This window comes from Exophiala oligosperma (genome assembly GCF_000835515.1).
Source record: "Exophiala oligosperma strain CBS 72588 unplaced genomic scaffold supercont1.2, whole genome shotgun sequence".
NCBI classification, from domain to species: domain Eukaryota; kingdom Fungi; phylum Ascomycota; class Eurotiomycetes; order Chaetothyriales; family Herpotrichiellaceae; genus Exophiala; species Exophiala oligosperma.
The window spans coordinates 3,199,042-3,221,912 of record NW_015622819.1 but is presented as its reverse complement, the minus strand read 5'-3'; the positions used below and the strand labels follow the sequence as shown (position 1 = coordinate 3,221,912).

Here is a 22,871-nt window from a genome sequence, read left to right as displayed (position 1 = left end):
CGAGAGAAGAGAAGACGCCGATGTGCGTGACAACCCATTCATACGATGCGAACACGAAGATATGTGCTGGGCACTGAGGGTCAAAGCGACCAACGAACTTTCATACCTATCTTATTACGAGGGAGGCACCAGGATATCTCCAGGGCTACACTACTGGTAGGCTGAATATCAAAGTTGGGTGTTTATTGCTAGCATCTCGGGCTGTTCCTTGCTCGGAAATTCTGTGCTGTGGAGGCCTTCTGTTAGATTCTCTCCGCCATTGCGCACATAGGCCACATACATGCTTTCTGTGGTAACCCAAGATGCATCATATCGCCATGAGCAATCCTCACAACGCAGCCATAAAGGCTGACTCTAGTTTAAACCAAGGCCTTCCGCACTTGTACTAGCGTGATTGATATCGCTTTGACTCCATGGCATTTTCGACTCGAGCAAGCCACTCAATACGAATACAATAACCCAGTCACTTACCGATGTGTGACAGAGAACAACGAACAACTCGTTACGCCGCAAACGACACGCAGGTTTAAGATAGCGTTTCGCCTCGCGAGAATTTTAGAGAGATCTTTTCAAGGGCATCCCCAAATGTTGTCTAGTTGAGCCCGGAGCTGAACCTGAACAAATGACGGACATTTGAAAAAGAATCCCTGACACCACCGAAAGAGTCGCAAAGGGACAGCATTTAGTGACCTGGCAGCACGATGCCGGCATTTGGAGCCAACACGCCGGTTCTAGACTCCTTTTTGACTGTCATTATCGATAGTATCAGAAGTAAAAATGGCCAGCGTATCACGGAACTCATTCAACTGGACATTGGCAGCCTACCGCCAGAACGACAAAAGCCATATGCCGACCTCAATTCAGAATTGAATCGAAACTACCCTCCGGAGAAGGATGGAGAACTATCGGCCAGATGCCACAGAGATCTATCACAGGATGAGTTTGGGCTATTCAGCATTACTTTTTCCGATAGCATCGTACATTACTTCCGCTATCTTCGAGATTTCACCACAGCCGATAATCATGCAAAAGCCTCGAAGATTCGACAACTTACTAGGTACGTGCATCGACGCTGTTTGTTGAGTCTAAGCTAATGGAGCCTCTCAGTCAATGTGTTATTGCTCTTGGCGATTCCAGATATGGAGTGATTATGATACCGATTGTGCTCTCCTTTTCACGTACTTTGGCTACGATCGCCTCGAATCTGGACCGGAACCCAAGCCTGGTGAGAAGCAACGATCTCCTCAAGACTCCAGACACAGAAGGCGCTCCGGGCAAAGTCAGTTTCGTTGAAGATGCTGCTAATGTCTTGCGAGATGCCTTCATCAAGTGTCTTGCGGGCAGTCCTGGCGTGTCGCGTACTTCACGGCCAACCGCCGATGACAAACGTGTCGGAATCTATTTGACGGCAAACTCGTGTCTCAAGCTGTTGACCCAGTGTCGGAAATTACGGAATGCACAACAAATGTTCTCTAGCATTGACGCACAGTCCCCGCCACTGTTGTATTATCCTGCGGCCCAGCGAGTTACATATCTGTATTATCTCGGTCGCTATCACTTCGCCAACAATCATTTCCTGCGTGCTCAAGCAGCTCTCCAAGCGGCCTACGAGCAATGTCATCGAGATGCAATCAAACACCGAAAGACCATCCTTATCTACCTCATCGCGGCGAACCTGTGTTTGGGTCGCTTCCCATCATCGTCCTTGCTGTCAAGGCCTGAAGCCATCGAGCTGAGTCAAAGGTTCCTGCCTCTTTGCAAGATAGTGCGGACTGGCGACCTGGGGGCTTTCTACCAATATCTAGATGCGGAAACAGAGTCCGGAATGTGGTTCCTACGTCGATCTGTCCTGCTCCAATTACAGAACAGATGCGAGATCATAGTTTGGAGAAGCTTGATCAGGAAAACGTTTTCCTTCAGTGGTTACATGGGCGAAGAGAAGAAAGTCCCGTTCTTGAGGCTTCAATATGTTCAACACGCTGCCGCTTGGGCCTTGAACAGGCGCATACCTCCGACGCCGGCAAGTGGCTTCATGTCTCACGCATCAAACGCAAAATCCTCTTACATTGACACCGAATTCGGTGATATGGATTTAGCGATCAATGAAACAGGCTTCGATGTAGAGAGTGGAGAGTATATTGAAGAGTATGTTGGCCAGCATCAGAGTTCCAATGGCGACAATGTTGAGCAAACACCGACAATGACTGAGATCGAGTCGGTGATACTCAGCCTCATACAACAAGGGCTCATCAAAGGATTTGCGCTGCATACCAATCCGAGATTTGCAATACCGGGCAGTCAAAAGGCAGGAGGACCGATGAAAGCTGGGTTTCCAGAAATATGGAAGGTCATCAACAGCAGAATGGGAGACGAGCCAGTGCCAGGCTGGGTTGAGGAGGCCAATCTCCACACAGGAGGTAGCAATGTGGTTAGGATCTTTGGAGCCAGACCTGCAGGCGCATAGAATTGAGTCACGGAGCAGACATGTACGAGTACCAAAGGAGAAGCAGATACATCGCGTAGACGACAAAAAAACGCCTTGCACGGAAAAATGACATGTATATCATAAATGCCGCACATCCTGGCGGCTGGTGTCACAAGCTAATGCAGACTCGACATGGCCTTTGGGCGGCTCAGTTTGATTCTTGATGCTGGGCACGGAGGTCGCCGACAATGATGAAAGGCCACTATACTGACATACATAGGCACAGGTACACAGTAGTTCCTTAGCTTCCTTGGAAAATCAAGTGGTGGAACGTGGACAAGCGAAAGCAAGGTACTTCGGAACAGCTCCCGCCTCACTTTGGAAATGTTGCTGCGCCCCCAAACAACGAGTCTTTGTAGCGAACCACATGCTCACTCCATTGGCTACCATTCTCTGGACTTTAAGATCGCTTTCATTGCCGAACGTGCTGCCTGCAAAGACGAAGGGGCTGTCTTGTCTCCCTTCAATTGTTCCGGGCAGGGCGCACGCGGTGCTCAGAAATAGTACCTAGGTAAGGTAACCAGTGGTGACTCTTGATGTCTCTAGGGGCCAACAAAAGGAGTGGGTGATGAACTCCCTGCCTCTCGCTCTCTGCGCTATCAGAATCTCCCTCAAAAGCCCTTCTTTGATCCAAATTGAATTCTTCCTTGCCTCTATCGTGCCCAGCAAGCTCTCGTTGTTTATCCATATGGCCGGTGTCCTTGCTGATTGCAGGCACCTGCCGGTGAAGCAGTGATGCTTTCGCCCATATCATACATCTTGTTTTAGCAGCTCACATCACGCGACACGAATCTGCAGAGACTAGAAACACGAACCACCTTCACCACCATGTCCGGTGTCGAGATCGGCATCGCGGTCGTAGGAGCCATAGCAGCACTTATCACGGCGTACAAAGATGCTGGTGGGATAGTCGGCAACATCAAAGCACGTCGCAAGGCCAAGGGAGCCCTCCCTCCTAGCTTTGCTTTGGAAGAATCCCTCAAGGAAGGGCAGGAAGAGATTGAAAGGATCACGGCCAAGGGCATTCAACGATTCGGAACTGACTTTGAGCAAGGCGATGGTGAATATACCTCGTATCTTCCGCAGTGCTACACGTCTCTCTTCTAACACGCAAGCACAGACATCGCGTATGGCGCCCTACAAGCACTCACCATCGAGGTGCAAGCGACGTTCCTGCACCATCTGGTCATTGCGGGTAAAAACGACGATTTCACCGACTTCGAATCCTGCATCGATTCCGCGATTGAGGCTAGACTCAAAGCCGTCACCATCCTTAATGAGCTATACCTACGGCAGCAGAAGCGCTCCAGCCTGGTCAATGAGCCCAATCTGCAAATACCTGGACGAATGGCAGGAAAAGAGGACGACAAGAACGGTGGCGTGATGAAAGAAATCAAAGGGTCAAAGAAGCGCAGTGACACAGTTGGAACATTTGGAACGGAATCCAAAATGCCACCCACTCCCGCGGCGAGTCGCAAGTCGTCTTGGAATCTCTTCAAGAAACGCCAGCGGACATCTTCCACCGAATCGTGGAGGGAAGACCCGTCAACGGTCTTGAACTCAGCAGAGTCGAGTGCCGCTGGCGCCTCACCTGTCCTATCCGCCTCGCCTGCTTCGATCACATTGAGAACATCGCGAACCTCAACAATACTCACACCACCCATCAGTCCAGCCTCGACATTTACACCGTACGAAGCCCTCGCCGGTGCAGGCTTTTGCAAGGGCGCTTATCATGTCCAACAAGGCGTGTACGAGACATCGGTCCAAGTTTCGATGAGGAACATGGAATGGTCCTGCCACTGTCGCAAGTGCTCCTTTGCCACGCCGGCCGACAAAGACGAACGCGGTCGTCCTCGCTTCGATGACAATGTGTATACGGCATCGATGGTCCGTTTCCGGCCTCTGCTCCTGTTCAAGTCTCACCTAGCGTCAAAGGAGAAGAAGGCGCGGAGCTACAAGTGCTTGATCTGCATCTTGGGCGGTGATTCTTCAGCCATATTTCAGGGCGAAGACCGTCTTCTCGAGCACATTTCCCACCACCAAAACGCGTTTGTCGGAGGGGTGGAGCTAGCCGGTCCGATCCGCCTCGAACCTACCGGTGTGAGAGAAGGCTCAGAGAGAACATTTGATATTTGTTTCCCAAACATGTCTACCTTATCATTGCCGGCAAGTGCAATCGAGCTGGACGATACAGGAATTGTCGAGGCTGACGACGGTATGAATTACGGGGGAGAGGATGAAGTGTTCAAGAACCAGTGGGTGAATGAGGGGCTCCGCTGATGAAGCAAGGGGTTCTTCGTTTAGTACGGAGTACTGTACATGCGACTTGGGGGGGGTTCGCTTGTTACTTGTATAAGATACTGGATTGCGAGATTGTCTCCGTACTGTATCTAGTGCATTGTGTTTTTGAAACGACTTATGCTCGTGTGTGACGTGAAATGGATGCATGCAGTATTTTGGGTGGACGTGAATAGGAGTACAGGAGTACCAAACGATATCATTGTTTTAGGACACCGATCTTGTAGGATCATAGTTGCATATGAAAGTGAGCGTACCAGATTTTGGTTGACTCTCGTCCTGTTCACTGATTTGACAATGGGCATGCAGGGAGGTGTGTGCAGCGTGACCCTTTACCCAGAAGGGAGACCTTGGAACATGTGCCTCGGACCATAATTGCCGAGTCATCGAGGCAGGGTTTGGGGCTCGGACCACGAGATAGCAAGCGAAGTTTCTTACTCCGTACAGTAGGCTCTGCTTTATCGCGTGTGGGTAGATTCCTGATTATTAGGGCCGTAAGAGTCTCTCTTTTTCCCTTATCTCGGCCTTTTGTGTGAACCCACCGGCGGCGACAGGACTAGTACGACTTTTGAGAATGTAGTGGTGTAAGGAATTGGATTGTGTGAAGTCGTCAACAAGTTGGTACGGTCAAGGAGACTAGATAGAAACAATTGATGGTCTCGTGTATTTTCTTCTGTACGGAAGTAATTCCATCATCGCTAAGGGACACATCCGTGAGTTTTGGTTGCTCTACCGAGTACAAATGTACAGTCCAACAAGCATCCGTACCGCAAGAGGAAGCTTCCGGGCTTTTCGTGTGTGTTGTATGTCTTGGGCCAAAGACCCTTCCCCGTCTGTGCCCAGGAGGCCGGTTGACAGTTTTGATAAGCGTGAATCTCGAGGGCTGGTTGGTACTCGTATCTCCCTAAGGGAGGTAGTTCGCACCTAATCCAAAAACTACCTGACGTACTCCGTAGGCCTTGTGCCCATCCCGCTATCGAACTCCTCATCGGCGGGCGGCGGTCTCAGTGGATGATGGCGTGGGCTCTGCTTCGCTTAATCCTCTCTCTCGTTCGCCTCCATTATCCCTCCCCCGTCTCTCGTCCACTTGAAATGGTTCGCTCTATCAGCAAACCAGCGCCACCGTCCACCGGCACACTCCTTGTGCCCACACAAACGCCCGCTAGCTCGCCAGGTCCCTGAACCGACCATCCAGCACTCGAGGATGCCCATCACCTCAGATTCTAGGCTCGTCATGCCTCACTCTCCAGCCTGCCCTCAACTTACCACACCACCACTTGTACCGAGTGCCTCGCTGCTGTTCTTACTACTACTCCTCATCATTTCGCAGCGACCTTGTGAAAGCTTCTCACGAATCCGCATACCCAAGATATCGACTTGACTCCCACGCGACCCAAGAGACGGCGCAAGATCTTCCAGTTTTGCAGGTCACCCGTGTTGGACTGTGCACGACTCACTCGCAGATCGATGGCTGCTTCCTTACATAGTCAGGAGCTCAAACATCTCCCCCCGATTTCCTCGAGGCTATGAAGCCGACGTCGCGATATTCCTCCAATCGAACGCACACGAAAACGAAATGGCGGAACACGATAGAATAGAGGCGCACATGTACCATTATGAACCTCCCGACATACAGTCGAGGCTGGACATGAACCCGACCCTCATAGTGTCGTGGTGGTGTACATTGTTCTCTGTGACAATAATCCTAATCAGATTATTTGGACGATGGATACGTACGGAAAGACTGTTTCGGGAAGACTGGATCATGTTGTGCAGTATGATCCCGCTCATGATCCGAATGGCCTTTGTCCACGTTATCTTGATCTGGGGCACCAACAACACAAAGACACAAGGCTTGACCGAGACGCAGATACACCATCGCGAGGTCGGAAGTAGGTTGGTCCTTGCGGCGCGCATATCTTACGCGGCTTTCATCTGGATTGCCAAATGGACGGTTCTGGAATTCCTCAAACGTCTGATCGGAAAGTCGTGGGCCAAATCGTACGAAATCGGCCTCCAAATCATCTACGCCTTCCTCATTGTAACCTACATTGGCGTCGTCATCGGCACGCTCAGTGAATGCCAACCCTTTGACCACTACTGGCAGGTCGTGCCAGACCCAGGCCCGAAATGTCGGGAGGGTCTGATCCAACTGATTGTCATGGGAGCTTGTGACATGGTCACGGATGTCGTGCTGATTGTCTTCCCCATCCCTTTGGTCTGGCAGTCCTCCATGCGGTACACCAAGAAAATATCCTTGATACTGCTCTTCCTTCTCTCCGTCATCCTCATCGCCATCACAGCCTACCGAATCCCCACGACCATCTCACGCCGCTCCTCCCAGCAGTATCGGTCACTCCTTGCGTCGCTCGAAATTCTCGCCGCCGCTGGTGTCTCGAATGCCATTGCCATTGGCAGTTTTATCCGCGACAAGGGCGTCAAAAAGGCCAAGTTCCGCATTCCTTCGGTCGATGAAACGAGCTCCCTCGGCCGAAGCGTCAGTCGCACGGTCACTCGAACCCGCACACGCTCCATCACTCATCATCATTGGGGATCGGACGAAGATCTAGCACGCAGTGTTGGCGTATCCTTGCCCGCTCCTCTCAGACACGGAAGTAATAGAGAACCTCGTCTCGCCGAACCAGCGACACCGAGCAATCACGACTCAACAAAAGACCTCGAGTCGGGACTTCATCATCGTCACAGCTCCACGTTCAATTCAGACTGGAACTTTAACTCTGCGTCTCGCGGCCGGCGACGGAGCTCGATGAACAGTATGAGCAGTACGTCGACGGACATCAAACTCCGTGACCTCAGAGCCCAACTACATGAGCCCATCAGTCCGCATGCCGAACAGCCGGACACCCCGAGCAAGATGGGATTTTTTGACGTTGGTGGCCTGGTTGCAAACCCAGAGTCTCCGAGTTCTGTATCCCGACAGGCTTCAATCCATGAAGCCCGCCGCCTTTCCCTCCCTAGCACCAGTTCCCGATCCGGGTCCAAGGCGTTCTTGTCAGATATCGGGGGATTGTTGTCTCGCCATTCTCACATTCGCGAGGAAGACGAAGTGTCTGGCACAACACCCTCACCTACACGCAGTAAAGGAAGGAGCCCAGGTCGCTCGCCGATGCGTTTCGCCATGGATAGGAGAATATCAAAGAGCCACCGTCTAGCGTCGCAAAAAGAAGAGGATGAAGAACCCATTCGACCTGTACCGAGTGGACCCGATGACTTGACGTTTGTGGACGTCGGTGGACTCCTCCGGTGACCATGGTCTGCAGGCGTCGACGCGAATATGAAGATGAAGATGAAAAAGGAACATATAAGACGGGACAACTAGCAAACAGCATAGCTAGATGTGTGGTGGGGATGTGATTTATGGAGTGGTCGCTTTTTATTTTTATTTTTGTGGCTTTTTATACCATCTAGCGTGGGCGCTTCTGGGAGGAATTCTTCATGAGGGTCATTGACGTTGTATTTTTGGGAGGGTTGGCTGGCTGGGAATACATCGTTTTTGATTGCTTTGGCAATGGCAAAACTTTGAAAGGGGGTTTTGTGAGATTGGTTGATTGGAACACGGGTTTTATGAGGTACTGGTTAGGAGGACTGGTCAGGGACCCCGATGATGAATCTTGAACAGAAGGGAAGAAAAGGTGCTTATGACATGAATCTTTGGAGTGGTTGATGTTTCTTGTGAACGATTGGAACGAAATGAGTATGAATTGTGTGTATACGGGAGTAAGATAGGGAGGTTTGACTCGGTGAGGTTGTCACGTAGTGGATGAATATATATACCCTGTCTACCCACCTCTCTACCTTGTATACCTAATAGCTGCTGTATTGAAATAGAACCTCTGTGGCATTTGTTCACTCGTAGCAAGAATGTCGTCATGTGGAAATTGAGGATCTTCATCTTCCGTAACCGGAAGTCGTACCATTTTACTCTACGGGAGTAATTGTCTGTATGTGACATGTGTACAATACTTTCTGTACAGTATACTCCCGTCTTGATACCTATAGCTAAGGTATGTAATCTTTCTTGAAAGAGATTGCAAAAACCTCGCGTACACACACACATGAATTTTTTTCGGGTTCCCTTGCCACACGTTTCTCCCTCCTTGATGACCCTCCTTTTTCCCAAGAAAGCTTTTTTGTCTAAAGAATCAAATCATTATCTACATGATGACCGCCCTCCTTTCTTTTTTTTTCTTTTCCCATCTTTACTAAAAGCGTCCCCCTCGATGTCATTGTCATTCTTGACGACCAGAATTGCCTCCTTGACGGGCCCCAGCCCTAACTTTGTCAAGCTTGACAAATTGGGAGAACCAAAAGACATTCATCTTGGGACATGTCTCTGGAAAAAAAAACCCCCCTTTCGTCTCTGATGGACGTCATTCTCATGCCGTTTCTTTTTTTTTCTCCCCCCTGCTCTCTCCCATGCTCGTCGTTTTTTTTTTCATCCGATGACGACCGCTGCTATTGGTCCTGCTGCTGTAGCTATAGAAGAAGCTACTTCCACTGCCCTCTTCGACGTGCCTTGCGTCGCCGACAAGGTCGTGAAGGTGGTGCTCGTGGTGGTGATGGTGGGGGGAGCGTTGGTGGTGGTGGTCAAGGTAGGGTCGATGGTGGTGGTGGTGATTGTCAGTTCGTTGGTCGTGGTGGTGATGGTGAGTTGGTTGGTGGTGGTGGTGATGGTGGGAACGTTGGTGGTGACAAAGGTGGTGGTGACGGTGGTGGTGGTGGAGGCGTCCGCTATGGTCAAGACGTCCGTCATGGTCAACATCTCCTCCCTTCCAACCAGGGGGGACGCCATTGGGGCCGGGGAGGCCATTGTTGTCATTGTTGTGGTGAAGTTTCCACAACAAGCCAAGAGGAGCAGAATGTAAAAAAAGACGGGAGACATTTTTTGTTTTTTGTTTTTTTTTCTCACTTACTCGAGAAAAAAAAGGGTAGGGCAAATGTAAGTGAGTAGTCAGGTAGTGTGTGAGTGTGTGTGAGTAGTGAGAGTAACAGAAAAGTATCAAGTCCTGGAGGAAGGAGGAAAAAAAGAAAGAAAACAAGGCTGTCCGAGGAAAAGGTCAGTATAAATAAACAATCTACATGTTCTTTGTCGTGTTTTTTTCATAATTGTCATAATTGTCATACTCGTCATGAATCGCTCGAAAAGGATCTCTCTTCGGCGAGTAGACGTCAGGAGGTCAAACGAAAGAAGAAAAGCTTCCCCCCAACAATTGATTCTTGTAGAGGTGAAAACAAGTGGTATCCAAAATCATTGTGCAAGTCAATGGTGTAGGTGGGATCTGGATGCTGGAGGAGGTAGGCGAATAAAACGTCATGAGAGAATCATGAAAGAAAACAAAGAGATAGACTCGGGATGATCTTTGGGACAGGCGAACGTCAGGTCCACCATGAGCAAACTCTCAACCTGGATGTCCGGTCAACACACAAGACGAAGAAAAACAAAAACAAACAAGACAAACAAGACGTGCCAAGGTGCAACGAAGAAAGTCCGGACAGGGTCAGGCATGTTGAACACAGGAATGAAGCCTTTTGATGGTCTTGATAGTTGCCTTGTTTGTGATGTGATGATGATCTAACAATCTCATGAAGCCCGATGAAGCTTTCCGTAGCTCTTCTGTCCAAAATAGCACACATGCAAAGCATGAGCAATCTTGAACCCCAATTGCCTTCCCTTCATCGGAGTTCCATGTCAGTGTGTCAAGTTGGTCGGTCAGAAATAAAAAGTCCGTCTGGGACAGGTCGATAGCTCTTCGGAGTCCGCAATGGTCATAGAAAGCACTCTCATGACGTGCAATGTCGAGGTCGAAGTCAATTGTGTCTCGCAAATCGTCCATTGGTCTTCTCCCACTCTTCAATCATAGCCTTGACACCTTCTTGCGAGGGTCTGTGCTCGGGTTGGTCCTCTTGAGCTTGAGAAGGGTCTGCAGGACGAAGTTCTTGCTCGAACACAACCTGATTGTTCTCATTGTGGACAACCAGCGAGTTTGGTGTATGTGGTCGTAGTGGTAGCGCTGAGAACGTGTCACTGATGTCGACGTCATTGTCATTAGTCGTAGTCGTCAATGTCGGGCTCAGCCTTTCTTCATCGTTACTGTTCGTCGCGAAGCCTTCGATGTTTGGATGATAAGTGATACTACTGCAACGTGTAAGATCCTCGACGCCGTTGTTAATGGTGATCTTCGGATTGTTCCCATCATTCTGCATGGTTTGTGCCTCAATCGGCTCGGTCATCTCTGTTGGGGGTTGTCTGCGTTTGAAAGGACCCTGAATCGTGTCACGAGGGATGGGTTGCGGAAGCAACATGGAAGGATACTGTGGCAGACCAGAGTACTGGGAAGACCGATACGAGCCTCGAGCTGAGGATGACATAAGGTGGCTGGATCGGTGTAGACTCGATACTGCATACGGGTCGTCACTACCGTAGAACAGTGGGACACGAGTGTAGTCCTGAGCCGAGTCCTTGAAGGTCTTTTAGAAGAACATTATCAGCAAGGACCATTCATGAGAGGCAAGGGTGACTGACCTTTCCTTTCGAAGCCGAATCTCCATCTCCAGTGCCGATGCTGCTCCATTCATCCCAATGACGCTCTTCGCCTACGCGTCCAACAAAGAGTGCTGTATTTCTCACTTCACCGACCTCCTTTCTGGCTTCCCTTGCTCGTTCCCACGCGTACATGTTATTGATCCATCTTACTTCTCTCATGCGCGCAGCTTGGCTTGCACTCACGGGGCGGTTTGGATTGAATATATCATAGCCGTCATCAGCTTCAGCATCCGTCGTTGTTGAACGATTGTTTCGGCAATATGCAAAGACGCTTGCGACGAGGACCATGACGCAGAAAGCGCACAATATCACAATGCCAACGATGACAGACGGGGAGACGGGCAAAGTTGACGGGCCAGCTGGGTCATCTCTTCGTGAAGCCATGATCAAACAAAGGAACCTTGTTGAAGAGCGTGAAACGAATTCGCAGAGTCAACTCCGTTGGCGCGATACGATTGAGCGTCAGAACCGGCTTGCTGACGTATGTGCTGAGACGCAGACGAAGCGAACGATGTCCATGGTTGTGCCAAACGATATCGAGAGAGTTTATGAGGCAAACGGAGTTCTTTCAGCGCGCAGGGAAAGTGATTCGGGCGGTCAGGATAATGTTTCCTGCTGCAGTGAAGATGAAAAGCGATACGCGCCATGGTGAGTGAATCTTGTTGTAAACAAACCCAGTTCACTGCCCGAGGGTGCGGCAGTGTGCATCTTATGGTTTGCTAGCGGACTCGTAACACTCACCATTCCCAAATGCAATCACAGCTGGTTGTGATTGGGGCGGCCATCAGGCATTTTGTGATTTCGCCTTTTTCGGTGCGAGTCCTTCGAGTCATCAAGCCCCGAGCCTTCTGGACAATCTAAATCGCTCATTATGAGAAGAGAAGAGAAATTCCGGCCACAAATAGCATGGATCGAGGGTCTGCCATACAAGATGGACTCCCTTGTTATGCAGAAATGGCGCCACTCACTGCCAGTGGAAGTGGTAAGACCGCAATACTTCTCGTGGTCATATCGTAGTTTTGGGTGGTCTTGTAGCTATTCAACAGTAAGAGCTTCACAGGGCGAAGACAACATACTCTTTGCTGGACTGGACAAACAATCTTTCGATGGAGAGAAATTGCAAATGGCGAGAAGGATGAAGAGGCAGAAGAACTGACAGGTGTTTCATTCATAAACATCGGAAGCTCGGCTCAGCTCGGTAGCGACTGGTTCCTCCTGCAGTTTCCCCTGATTTGCCGATTTTCTCAACGTCTACAGTGCGCCAGCATCGGATGCATAACTTGAATGGTAGTTCAAAGAAATCACCATTGCGTGAGGATGTATCTCATAATACACAGCAACCTGTAGTTGGCATGATGAGCTGGTTACAGCCCCAGCATAAGGTCTCGCAGTATCATGCCGTCTCGCAGCTCCACATGATCTGATCACAACATTCTATTGAACTCAGACAAACCCTCCATCCTAGGCATCATCAGCTGCATCTTTAGCCCACAGAATTGACGTGTCAACAGACACTTTCGCTCGAACAAAACCTCTTCCTCGAAGTTTTCCTTTGACAAACACATTGGATGCCCCTGGGAGCATTAGGATCTCTGAACAGTGTAAGTTCGGTAGTCAACACTCACATACCTCAGGGTTTGATATTCTTCCTATCGATTAGAAGCTTAACCACTGTGTCAATCTCACTAGCACCATCCTTGCTACTATCATATATGTTGTTCATGCAGTTGCTTAGCTTTTGTAAGCTTGCCATGATCTGGTCGTTCTCGAATTTGTGGCAATAGACATCAAACAAGTCCTTCATCGCTGATTGACAGGTGTTTATGTTAATTCTGGCATCATCGAGCTTTTTCTTGACTAGATTCAACTGCTTCGTGATCTCCGCCTCTGGTGTGATAGGCGGTTGAGGCTTAAAGGCTGGCCCAGGAGTACTTGTACGTGGGCCAGGATCTGTTGCCCTCGACTCTCCGGCGGATCGAGTAGGGATTGAGTAGGTCACAGTGGTCTTGGGAATGCTAGATATTGTTTGCATTCCATTCTTGGACGCACTTTCGCATTTGAAGGTCTTTTGTCTCTTGAGCGGGATGCTAGGAGAGCCTGGCTGCGCTGGCCTTTCCAAGGTATCCGAAGCCGCTGTCAGATCTATGATCTCTTCCTCTTTGACATCCTCATGTGGACGTTTCCGCATCAGAGGCTTCACAGGATGGAACTTGAGCTCGACATCGTGGTTTGGAGGTCGTCTGACGGGGTTTGCATTGTTCTTCTTTTTCCATTTCTTGCAACGCTGTCGCGGACGATATCTGTCGGGATATATGGACGTTCGAGAGTATGAAGGAGGCGTAAATCGACCAGGACCTGTTTTCAAGCCTATACGCTTGACAGCCCAGATGAGTTCGAATAATGCTTCGTGGTTGAAAGTGTCAAAACCTGCCTTCGTAGCTGCATCTGCGATTTCGAGTTCAACACCACCCAGATCGACCGCTATAGGGGTCAGCATGTTGAATGTGACGAACAGGCTCAAGGGCAAAACATACTTCCTTGGTACAAGCCATCGACTCCAGTATGCCGGTGCTCATACCAGCAACCGGCTCCCCGACCACAGTAGCCGTAATATTTCCATTGAATACAGGTACCGCGTTGCTGGAAGTGACTGACCAGTCTACCGGTGTCCCAGTGAGCATAAGAGCATGTAACAGCGCCAAACGCGTCGAAGTTGGGACATCCCGAGCCCAGTGCCCAGTAACGACAAGTACGTGACTTGTCAATGTATGGCGTCTGTCGCATGATGAGACAGGGACAGAGAAGATGTCGTATGCACAGAGAGAGCAGATTTGAGTTAGACAAGAGCACGACGACGATGGAAGAAACACGGCGGATAGGGACCGAACTAAGGGCAACGAGTATGAACGAACGATACGAGAACAAGGAGAAGCCAAGTAGAAGAGGGAAACATTGGCAAGAAGAAAAGGAGAGGGTGGAGTGGACATCAGCTTCACTTCAGACGAAACTGCGGTCACTGGGAAGGAAAAATGCTGTAACATGAGGAAGGGACGAAAAAACTACCAGTACAAAAAGAATTTCATATCGTCGTCTTGATTGCAGCTCATCACATTGTTATTCTTCTCAGTCCAATGTCCTCAAGCCCCGTTCCGACCGTGTCTCTCATCTAAACATTGCATCGTGCTCTTCATCGTGGTATCGCTCATGCTGAAGCTCTACGTTTGAGAGACCTCAACCCTTCTCCAACATTATTCTTACCAGACAGTTTCAACAACACATATGCAGCATTTGTCTCGGTAAAGGTATGTGAAGATCTCTTCCTGCTCTTCTCTGCTCTTGGAGCCTCCGAGTCATCTGAACCAGCTTCGTAGTGCTCATCTATGTCCATGGGTCGACGACGGCACTTGGGGGATATGCCTGGTGTCGTCGGCGTAGGGAGATAAGTGGGACTTGTGACAGATGCTTGGGAAGTCAAGGTGTTGATCGTCGGGTACATCGGTTTTCGCGGAGGCGGCATCAGGTCAAGAGGGGTGTGAGAACGAGGAATGTCAGCAGCTTTGCGTCCCTTACGAGACGTGCCTGAAGGCGAATCCGAACGAGTCGTACTCGCCGGCGACCATGGATTGGTGAAGGCGACTTTGGGCGACGGAGAGCGAGGAGAATTGATCGCAGACCATGGAGTGCTGAAGCCGATATTGGGTGATGTAGAAGATAGAGCATACTGATCCTCTCCACCTATGTCAGAGGTGCAGTCACTGGCATAGTCTGTCGTCGTTCTGATCGGCTTTGGCAAGATTCGCTTGAAGTAAGGTCCCAACTTTGGTGTTGAAGGTAATTGTGGACTGGGTGTGGCTGGCACTGGCGGTGATGTTTCTCTTCCCTCCAGTGCTCGATAGTGCTGAGCTTGTAGGGCACAACGCTTCGTGATCTCCGGATCAATCAGCATAGAACCGAAGTTCTCAGCGTTTGGACGAATGCACATGTCTGGGAAGTCTGTACCGAACACTGGAGTCAATGCATAGCGAATGCTCCAGCAGAAAGTAGCAGCGACGGCTTTGGCCGCTTCATACGGAATCCAGTAACCTGAGGGCAAGACACTCAGCAATGGCTCCTGATTGTCTGACCAGGAGTTGACGTACCTTGAGCAACAAGAGCTCCTCCAGTGATGCTGTGACAGATGTCTTTCAATCCCTCGTTTCGAGACAGGGTTTTGGCAGGAGTTGTCTGATAGAGGTTAACCAAAACTAGAGGTGGTCTGAATTTTTTCTCTTACTTTGGAATACCGTCCACATTTGAAAAGAGGCGTGGTGCGTACGAGCCCAATGTTGTAGTCCCAGAGCATCGTGTACGTGGTTGGGTCGTTGGGAATCTTGAATTGATACTGAAAAACTACCGAGGATCCAGTAAGCCCATGCATAGCTGATGATCGATCCGTCGAGGGTGCCATACCTTCAAAGCTGTCTCGTCCTGTCTTCTCCCAGAACAATTTCTTACCGCCGTTGTAGGGGATGTGCCGGGGGTAGTCGGCGATACTGCCCATCGGGTATATCTCGTGCATCTGATGCTGAGCAGCTAGGAAGTCGTCTTGATCCTCGTGAGGCGGATACCGACATGGTTCACGAACAGTACCAGGCTTGAAGACCGCCGCATCCTTGACAGTCTTTTGCTTCTTTCGACTGGCAAGGTCGTAACCACCTCTGCGCTTAGGCGACCCTGACGAGGTTTGGCTGTCTGCCGTGGAGACTTCGTCTTTGCTGTCGTATTCGGCGTCGTCCATGGTGGGATTGAGAAGAGATTTGATCTGGGCCATTGCTTGTGGAAGAGGAAGGTTCTTCCAGATGGGAAGAAGCGGGCATCTATGTACTGAATTCGAGGAAGACAGACCGTCTATCTACCCTGTTTGGATTCACGCGTGGCACTTGATCCAGTTGACACAAACAGCAATCAGCGCCTTTGCTTGAGACAAAGGTTGAATCAGACAAACTTGAAAGATCTCCTTTCTCCTGTTCATTATGGCTCCACTTGCTATGAGGACATCCAGAATTCCAGACCAAGATGGCAGTCGATTCTTTGACCGCATGGCAACAAGGACTGATGCTAAGGTAGGTATCCAGTCTGGCCAATATGTTAAGCAAGACGTCGCTCATCCAGATGTTCGCTCAGTGAACGAATCAACGAGCCTTTGGAACTGGCTTTGGCACGCAGAAAAAGGGGCGGTGAAAGAAGGTCTTCTGGACGGTCGGTTTGGCGCAGCTCTGAGGGCTCAACATGATATTGTAGGCAGGTTTGCAATCGCTGCTCTGGATGTGGAATCTCACCGTTGGATCTGACTGAGGCATTCATCGAATGCCACCCTGAAGAGATGAATATGACCTTGTCCAGATCGAGGAGACTGTGTCGTTCCAGATCGATTTATCATTAGTACAGTGGTTGAGAGTGGCTTAGACTCATGTTTCACCTAGCTCAATATATCGCCCCGGGCCCAGATACACAGTGGCCTCGAGCACATTTCCCAGTTAACCTCAAGTAGAATGAAAAACGGAGTCCCGTGGGAACCGAAGGATGACCGGTTGTGTTGTCAGGGCAATGAGGAACCAGGCAGCCTTTCAAGTGGTGGTCGCGGATTGCGCGGATTGATGCATACATGCGTTTCACGACAAGAGGGGTCATTGGCCGTCGTTGCCGAACAGACAAAGAACTATTCTGTATCAGACCATGCACGAAGGGTTAGGACATGAGTTGAAGAGGCCTAGAGTCGTTGCCATCGTATGCAACATAAGTGGTATGGGCCGTGCTCTGAAGGTTGAAAGACCATTGCAGAAGACTTCACTATGGTGGTGATGCTGTTACGGTCGCTTCGACCTCGTAGTAAATGACATTTGGCATTAATACATCAGTATCAGTAAGGCACTGAGGGTGCCCAAGATAATGCTGTGTACTAAAAAATGAACACATCGCTTCAATAGCAGCAAATTGACTCACACAGCCGGCACACTATGGTCCAGTGCGTACCCGTCCTCGTGCTAAAACCACCTCATTTGGTTCACGCTTCCTCGAGTATGCTCGGGTCCCTTAAAAACGTCTTCATTCACTCTCCGAAAACATCGCAGATGATGCATCATCCTGAACTCCTCCGTCTTCGTCGTCTTCGTCTTCGTCGTCTTCGTCTTCGTCATCAAACGTGTATGTCGCCGTCTTCTTCGTAGCCACAGCTCGTCGTGCTGGTCGAGCAGCAGGTTTGCGGATCACGGGCTCATCAGAATCTGATGCAGATGGTGACTTCAAGATGTCGTCTGCAAGTAGATCCATATCATCATCAGAGTCGACCACCTTCTTCTTTGCGAGTCGTTTGGCATACGCTTTGGCTACTGGTGACTGCTCGACTTTCTTCGAGGGAGGAGCAGTCTTCTTCGCAGTAGGCTTTTTAGCGTTGGTTTGGGTGTCCTTAGCCGCCTTTTTGACAGGCACAGTCTTCTTAGGCATTATAGCATCGCTATCACTGTCCAGGTCCATGACATCTTGCTGTTTCTTTGGCGCTGCCTTTTTGGATGATTTTGCCGGAACAATGTCATCATCGCTCTCCTCAACATCATTGGAATCTTCTTTGCTCGTGACGATGATGGATCGCCTCGGGGAAGACTGCGGAGCTAACCTCTTATAGTCTGTCTCATCGGCGGAGAAATCCTCTCTAGGAGGGGGTTTGGTAGGAAGTCTGTAGCCATGGCTGCTGGTAGGTCTTGATGCAGATGCAGAAAACAATGTGCGAGACTCGTTGCCACTGTCAATTGTCGTCTTGCTCGGCAATCCTTTGACCATATCACCAAGATCCGCAAGCAAGCCATCTCCGTTATCGCTCTCGGAATCACTTAATAAAGCATAGTTTGTCGCTTTCTTCGTGACGGCTCGAGCTTGGCGATTAGGGGGCTTGGTGGAGATCACTTCGATCTGAGACTCGACTTTGACTGGGATGCCATCTTTGGTGCCGTCTGTGAGTTCTTCTGGCTGGTCTAAAGGATCGCTATTGCCGTCAGTATACAGCTTTCGCTGCTCCATCGCATGCGCTAGAGCATTGGTTTTGGGGGCAGCATACGCTTCGATAGTCCGCTGCTTCGGCAGAGGTTTTTGAAGTGGTTTGGGCGCAGGGATGGGCTTCTTTGCTTTGGGTGCATATGCCTCAAAATCAGAGTCGTCCGAAGAATCAGCCATGCCCTTGCGCTTCTTGCCCTTTGGTTTCGAGGCAGCCGTTGCGAATTTCTTGGAAACACGTCGTCCCTTCCGAACTTTTCGCTTCCGTTCGTGTTCGTCTTCCAATTGGAATCGCCATTCTGCGATAAAATCATCCAGGTCCTGCATCCACAGATCCTCCTTGGATCTCTGCATCAAGGCATCGATCTCAGTCTCTTTATCGCCGATCTTGCTGAGCAGTCTCTCTACCCGTTCTTGGGTTAATGACCATAGAGCCATACCAAGCAGATAATCGTACGCACTTGCGTCGGTATTGTCATCTTCATCTTCATCCTCTTGAGCAGCGCGGAGAATCTCTTCTTCTTTGGTGGCCTCCTTTGATTTTGGAAAAGGATCGAAGTTCAATTTCTGCAGCTCTGCAATGAGAACAGCCTTTTTCTTCTTTGAGATGTTGAGCTTGCCGTCAATGATCATCTGAATGAACCGAGCTTGATTTGTCAAACGTCTCAAATCTTTTTGCATGTCTTGCAATAACCGCTCTTTTCGTTTTGCATACAGCTGAAGCCGGTAGCTGTAGAATTCGTTCATGATGGCCTCTACATTTGCGTATTTGGTGATGCGCCCTTCAGGATCAAAGGCTACAAGGTTGGATGTGGCAATAGACTTGTTGAGTTTGAATTTCTCAACCAGGCCTTCTTCGATAGCCTTATCCATGTGCTTTTCATCCATCTGAATAATGAAATGGACCTGGTCATGAGTGTTGTAGTCCTTGTAGTCCTTGATGAAGGAGGGAACTTTCTCAGCCTTGATGATCTCTTCCAATTTATCTTTGAAGTCCTGTGTCCAAGTCCGGATAGGCAACTCAGTGATCTCAACTTCGGTGGACCCGCTTTGGTGAATAATACCGCTGAATTGAAAACGATCTGGGGCAGTCTCTTTAACTTCGCCCTTGAAGCCGCGGAACCAGGGTTGCATTGGTCTCCATTCTTCGCCAGCCATTCGCCGCTTGAGATTTTCAACAATGTCTTCTGGGTTGTAGTTAGGAATGGATGAACTCCAGCCCGTACCAATACCATCAGCTCCATTGACGAGGATCATAGGAATTACGGGGGCATAGATTTCAGGCTCGATTTTCCGTTCATCATCTGTATTGTAGGTGAGAAGCGGCTCGTCAGCCTGGTGGAACAGCTTCCTGGCGAATGGAGAGAGTCGGGTGAAGATATAACGAGCGCTGGCACAATCGTTGCCGCCCTGGTTTCGCGTGCCGAACTGGCCGGAAGGAACCAGTAGGTTGACGTTGTTGGATCCCACGAAATTCTGTGCCAGACCGACGATGGTTTGCTGTAGGGAAGTGTCGCCGTGGTGGTAAGCAGTCATACCACTGACGAGAGAGGCAAGCTCGGCGACCTTCATATCCTTTTTCAGATTTCGTTTAAAACATGCGTACATGACCTTTCGCTGACCAGGCTTTAGACCATCGACAACAGAAGGGATGGATCGTATATTGTCAGCCATACTGAAGAGAATCAGCTCTTTGTTGACAAAATCAGAGTAGGTAATCTTCTTGAGTTGGTGATCAAGGTAAGTTCCTGGCTTGTATTGACGCAACCACTCCTTTCGCTCGTCTGCTTTCTTCTTTGAGAATGCGAGCTCGATCAACGCGGGCTCGTCATCCTTCATAGTGTCAAATTCTTTGTGGTGGGTATCTAAGTCATTGAAGTACTCTTGAGCCTCTTCAGTGGTACTTGTACCCAATCCTTTGTAGTATTTGCTTTCCCAGCCACGGTCATGTCTGTGCGCTTCCTTCCATGCTTGATATTCGGGAATCGAATAGAACGCTCGAGATTGAGAGGGATTCTGTGGGTCGCCCTTCCAGACCTTGATGATGGGAGTGATGAATTCGACAAGGAAGTCTGGCATTTTCAGAAGACTAGGGAATTGTACTTGTAGAAAGTTGATCAACAAGCCCTTAATGTGGCTACCATCATGATCCTGGTCAGTCATGATCATTAACCGACCATACCGCAAGCCTTGTCTGTCAGTATAGACCTTCTTATGCTGAAGTCCAAGGAAGTTTTTGATATTTTGAATCTCTGCGTTCTTCGAAATCTGGTCGATCGAAGCATCTCGGACGTTGAGGAGCTTTCCACGGAGAGGGAATACACCCCATAGGTCAGGGCCCACGACTGATCGGCCTGCCATCGCAAGACCCTTGGCTGAATCACCTTCTGTCAAGATCAAAGTGCACTTGTAGCCCTCTTTGGTACCAGCCTTGTTGGCATCAGTCAATTTGGGATTGTTCATGCGGCTTCGTTTACTGCCATCGGACTTTTTGAGGATCTGATCGGCCTTCTGCTGAGCAAAATGGAGAATGTTGGTGATGACTTCGGTTTTTATGACCTTCTTCATGAAGTCATCGGAGACTTGGCACTTGCTGCCAAACTGACTGGACTTGGTGGTAAGCTGTTCCTTCGTTTGCGAGGTGAAAGCTGGATTGACAATCAGAGCATTGACGAAGATAAAAATGTGGTTGCGGATCTGATTTGGCTTCAACGTCGCACCACCCTTGTTCTTCTTTTTGACAACATCCATCAACTTGTTGACGATCTGATCAGCAACATAATTGACGTGAGTACCGCCAGACGTGGTGGCAACAGAATTGACGAATGAAACTTGTTGGAAAGAGCCATCTGATACTGTAAAACCAATCTCCCAACGAGGATCAGTAGATTCGGTGATGATTTCATTGTTATCATTCGCAGCCTCTTCACCTCGTTCCTTTTTGATTGCCTTCGTGTACATCTCGATGTATTTCTTGAAGTTCCGGACTGGCAGGCGTGTGCCGTTCAGCTTGACATTGACACTCCTACAAGTGCCTGCCATGTCGTAGACTCTCCGCTTGAAAAGGGCCTCGAGGTCGTCATCCATACCTTCCATGCCGAATTTGGCGAAGTCAGGCTTGAAGGTGACTTTGGTGTAGTCCTCGCCTTTGCAATCTGTGATCTTTGCCTTGCCCATCTGAGACATGTTATGGGTCCAAGTCTGCTTGTACTTCTTCTTCTGGCGTGCATCGGCAGTTTCGATGGTGAACTCTGTACTAAATATGTTGCAAAGTTTCGCACCATAACCATTTCTACCACCAGTGACCTTTTGTTCGTTATCATCGTAGTTCGACCCTGTGAGAAGATGACCAAAGATCATCTCCGGGATATAAATCTTCTCTTTGGAGTGGATTTCGATGGGAATACCACGGCCGTTGTTGTAAACACTAATCTCGCCGTTCTCCCGATCGATTGTGACTCTGAGTTCGTTCATGTTTTTGTCATTTTGCTTGTTGTCTGCAGCGTTCACCAATATTTCGTCGAAAATCTTGAAGATACCGGGGACATAAGATACCTCTCGGAACTCCATGCTGTCTTGTTCGCTGTTGTAGACCCACATCTGTTTCTCCGTGCGCTCTACTGATCCGATGTATGTATCGGGACGTTTGATGATATGCTCCAGCTGTGTCAATTTCTGATATTGTTCTGAGACACGTTTCTTCTTTTGAGGCTGCGGGGAGTCATTTGCGCCATCTGCACCAATGGCCTCATTGACCAAGTCACCCAAAGGCTTCTTATGACTGCCCTTGACTGGGTTGGGATTGGCCTTCACTTTCTTCGTCTTGGGGGGAGTGTTTGCCAGCAGCGACTCATCGTCGAAAAGATCGCCTGCCCCATCATCTTCATCGTCGTTTTCGGCATCCTTTTTAGAGCGCTTCTTTGGAACAGTAGCCTTAGGTTTGGGGCCCGTTTTCGCTTTGGGTGCAGTTGTCTTTAGTGCTTTAGGCGCCGTTGCCTTTTTCGCAGGCTTGGCTTTCACCTTCTGTGGACAAAGTTGTCAGAACAACAGCTCAGACATGAGACAAACCTTTTCCACTCACAGGCGCTGGCTCAAAATCTGAGCTCCCACCGTCAATGTCGAAAACAGAGGAATCCATCTTGATCGAGTTAGAGTATGAGATTCTTGCCGTTTAGAAACACCCGTTAGGTGGGCGTATGTCTTGCGTCGTTGTGCACATCAAGACATGGATCGTTGGAAGAGACACAGGCTGCACAAAGAGGGCGTTGTTGTCAAGAATTGAATTGTAAACAGAGATTTGGGCAAAACAATAACAAGACACAGCCTGAGTCGCATTAGCGGCCCAGGGTCAGCCTTGTCGCGCCAAGATCTCGCGAGAAGAGCTAGGCCTATACTGGAAGTTTAGAGCTAACCCGTTTTGAGAGCCTCCCTCTCTTTACGAGATCAAATTCTGCATGCTATGAGTTACCGACTGTACGAATACGGAGAAGGGTATCA

General features: G+C 49.4%; 6 protein-coding genes across 7 annotated transcripts; 3 read left to right on the top strand and 3 right to left on the bottom strand.

Moving 5' to 3' along the window:
- Positions 1–696: 696 nt before the first annotated feature.
- On the top strand, positions 697–2,571 carry PV06_02549 (uncharacterized protein). Its single transcript, XM_016403248.1, has 2 exons — positions 697–1,057; positions 1,108–2,571. The coding sequence occupies exons 1-2, from the start codon at positions 702–704 to the stop codon at positions 2,462–2,464; spliced, it is 1,713 nt and encodes a 570-aa protein (XP_016267145.1). The 5' UTR covers positions 697–701; the 3' UTR covers positions 2,465–2,571.
- Positions 2,572–2,737: 166 nt separating this feature from the next.
- On the top strand, positions 2,738–5,035 carry PV06_02548 (uncharacterized protein). Its single transcript, XM_016403247.1, has 2 exons — positions 2,738–3,545; positions 3,606–5,035. Exons 1-2 carry the CDS (start codon positions 3,314–3,316, stop codon positions 4,763–4,765), a joined length of 1,392 nt encoding a protein of 463 aa, XP_016267144.1. The 5' UTR covers positions 2,738–3,313; the 3' UTR covers positions 4,766–5,035.
- Positions 5,036–5,854: 819 nt separating this feature from the next.
- PV06_02547 (uncharacterized protein) lies at positions 5,855–8,632 on the top strand. Its single transcript, XM_016403246.1, has one exon. The coding sequence runs from the start codon at positions 6,360–6,362 to the stop codon at positions 8,049–8,051; it is 1,692 nt and encodes a 563-aa protein (XP_016267143.1). The 5' UTR covers positions 5,855–6,359; the 3' UTR covers positions 8,052–8,632.
- Positions 8,633–9,239: 607 nt separating this feature from the next.
- On the bottom strand, positions 9,240–9,596 carry PV06_02546 (uncharacterized protein; the record flags this gene model as incomplete). The annotated part of the gene is made up of 1 exon (XM_016403245.1): positions 9,240–9,596. The coding sequence occupies one exon, from the start codon at positions 9,594–9,596 to the stop codon at positions 9,240–9,242; it is 357 nt and encodes a 118-aa protein (XP_016267142.1).
- A 741-nt stretch (positions 9,597–10,337) lies between these two features.
- PV06_02545 (uncharacterized protein) lies at positions 10,338–12,465 on the bottom strand. The gene is made up of 2 exons (XM_016403244.1): positions 11,328–12,465; positions 10,338–11,272 (listed from the first exon to the last, which is right to left on the bottom strand). Exons 1-2 carry the CDS (start codon positions 11,730–11,732, stop codon positions 10,613–10,615), a joined length of 1,065 nt encoding a protein of 354 aa, XP_016267141.1. The 5' UTR covers positions 11,733–12,465; the 3' UTR covers positions 10,338–10,612.
- A 4,723-nt stretch (positions 12,466–17,188) lies between these two features.
- Positions 17,189–22,645, bottom strand: PV06_02544. 2 transcript variants are annotated; one of them, XM_016403243.1, is made up of 3 exons: positions 22,456–22,645; positions 18,439–22,397; positions 17,189–18,366 (listed from the first exon to the last, which is right to left on the bottom strand). In XM_016403243.1, the coding sequence occupies exons 1-3, from the start codon at positions 22,510–22,512 to the stop codon at positions 17,433–17,435; spliced, it is 4,950 nt and encodes a 1,649-aa protein (XP_016267140.1). In that variant the 5' UTR covers positions 22,513–22,645; the 3' UTR covers positions 17,189–17,432. The 2 variants fall into 2 exon arrangements, with proteins under 2 accessions (XP_016267140.1, XP_016267139.1); XM_016403242.1 differs by having other exon boundaries at positions 17,189–22,397.
- Positions 22,646–22,871: the final 226 nt, after the last annotated feature.

Excerpts from the sequence above, each read along its gene's own strand:
- PV06_02549 (XM_016403248.1), top strand. The coding sequence starts at position 702 with ATGCCGGCATTTGGAGCCAACACGCCGGTTCTAGACTCCTTTTTGACT. Across the intron at positions 1,058-1,107 it reads AAGATTCGACAACTTACTAG|TCAATGTGTTATTGCTCTTG; the intron begins GTACGTGCATCG and ends GGAGCCTCTCAG.
- PV06_02548 (XM_016403247.1), top strand. The coding sequence starts at position 3,314 with ATGTCCGGTGTCGAGATCGGCATCGCGGTCGTAGGAGCCATAGCAGCA. Across the intron at positions 3,546-3,605 it reads TGACTTTGAGCAAGGCGATG|ACATCGCGTATGGCGCCCTA; the intron begins GTGAATATACCT and ends ACGCAAGCACAG.
- PV06_02547 (XM_016403246.1), top strand. The coding sequence starts at position 6,360 with ATGGCGGAACACGATAGAATAGAGGCGCACATGTACCATTATGAACCT.
- PV06_02545 (XM_016403244.1), bottom strand. The coding sequence starts at position 11,732 with ATGGCTTCACGAAGAGATGACCCAGCTGGCCCGTCAACTTTGCCCGTC. Across the intron at positions 11,273-11,327 it reads ATTCGGCTTCGAAAGGAAAG|ACCTTCAAGGACTCGGCTCA; the intron begins GTCAGTCACCCT and ends TTCTTCTAAAAG.
- PV06_02544 (XM_016403242.1), bottom strand. The coding sequence starts at position 22,512 with ATGGATTCCTCTGTTTTCGACATTGACGGTGGGAGCTCAGATTTTGAG. Across the intron at positions 22,398-22,455 it reads CAGATTTTGAGCCAGCGCCT|AAGGTGAAAGCCAAGCCTGC; the intron begins GTGAGTGGAAAA and ends CTTTGTCCACAG.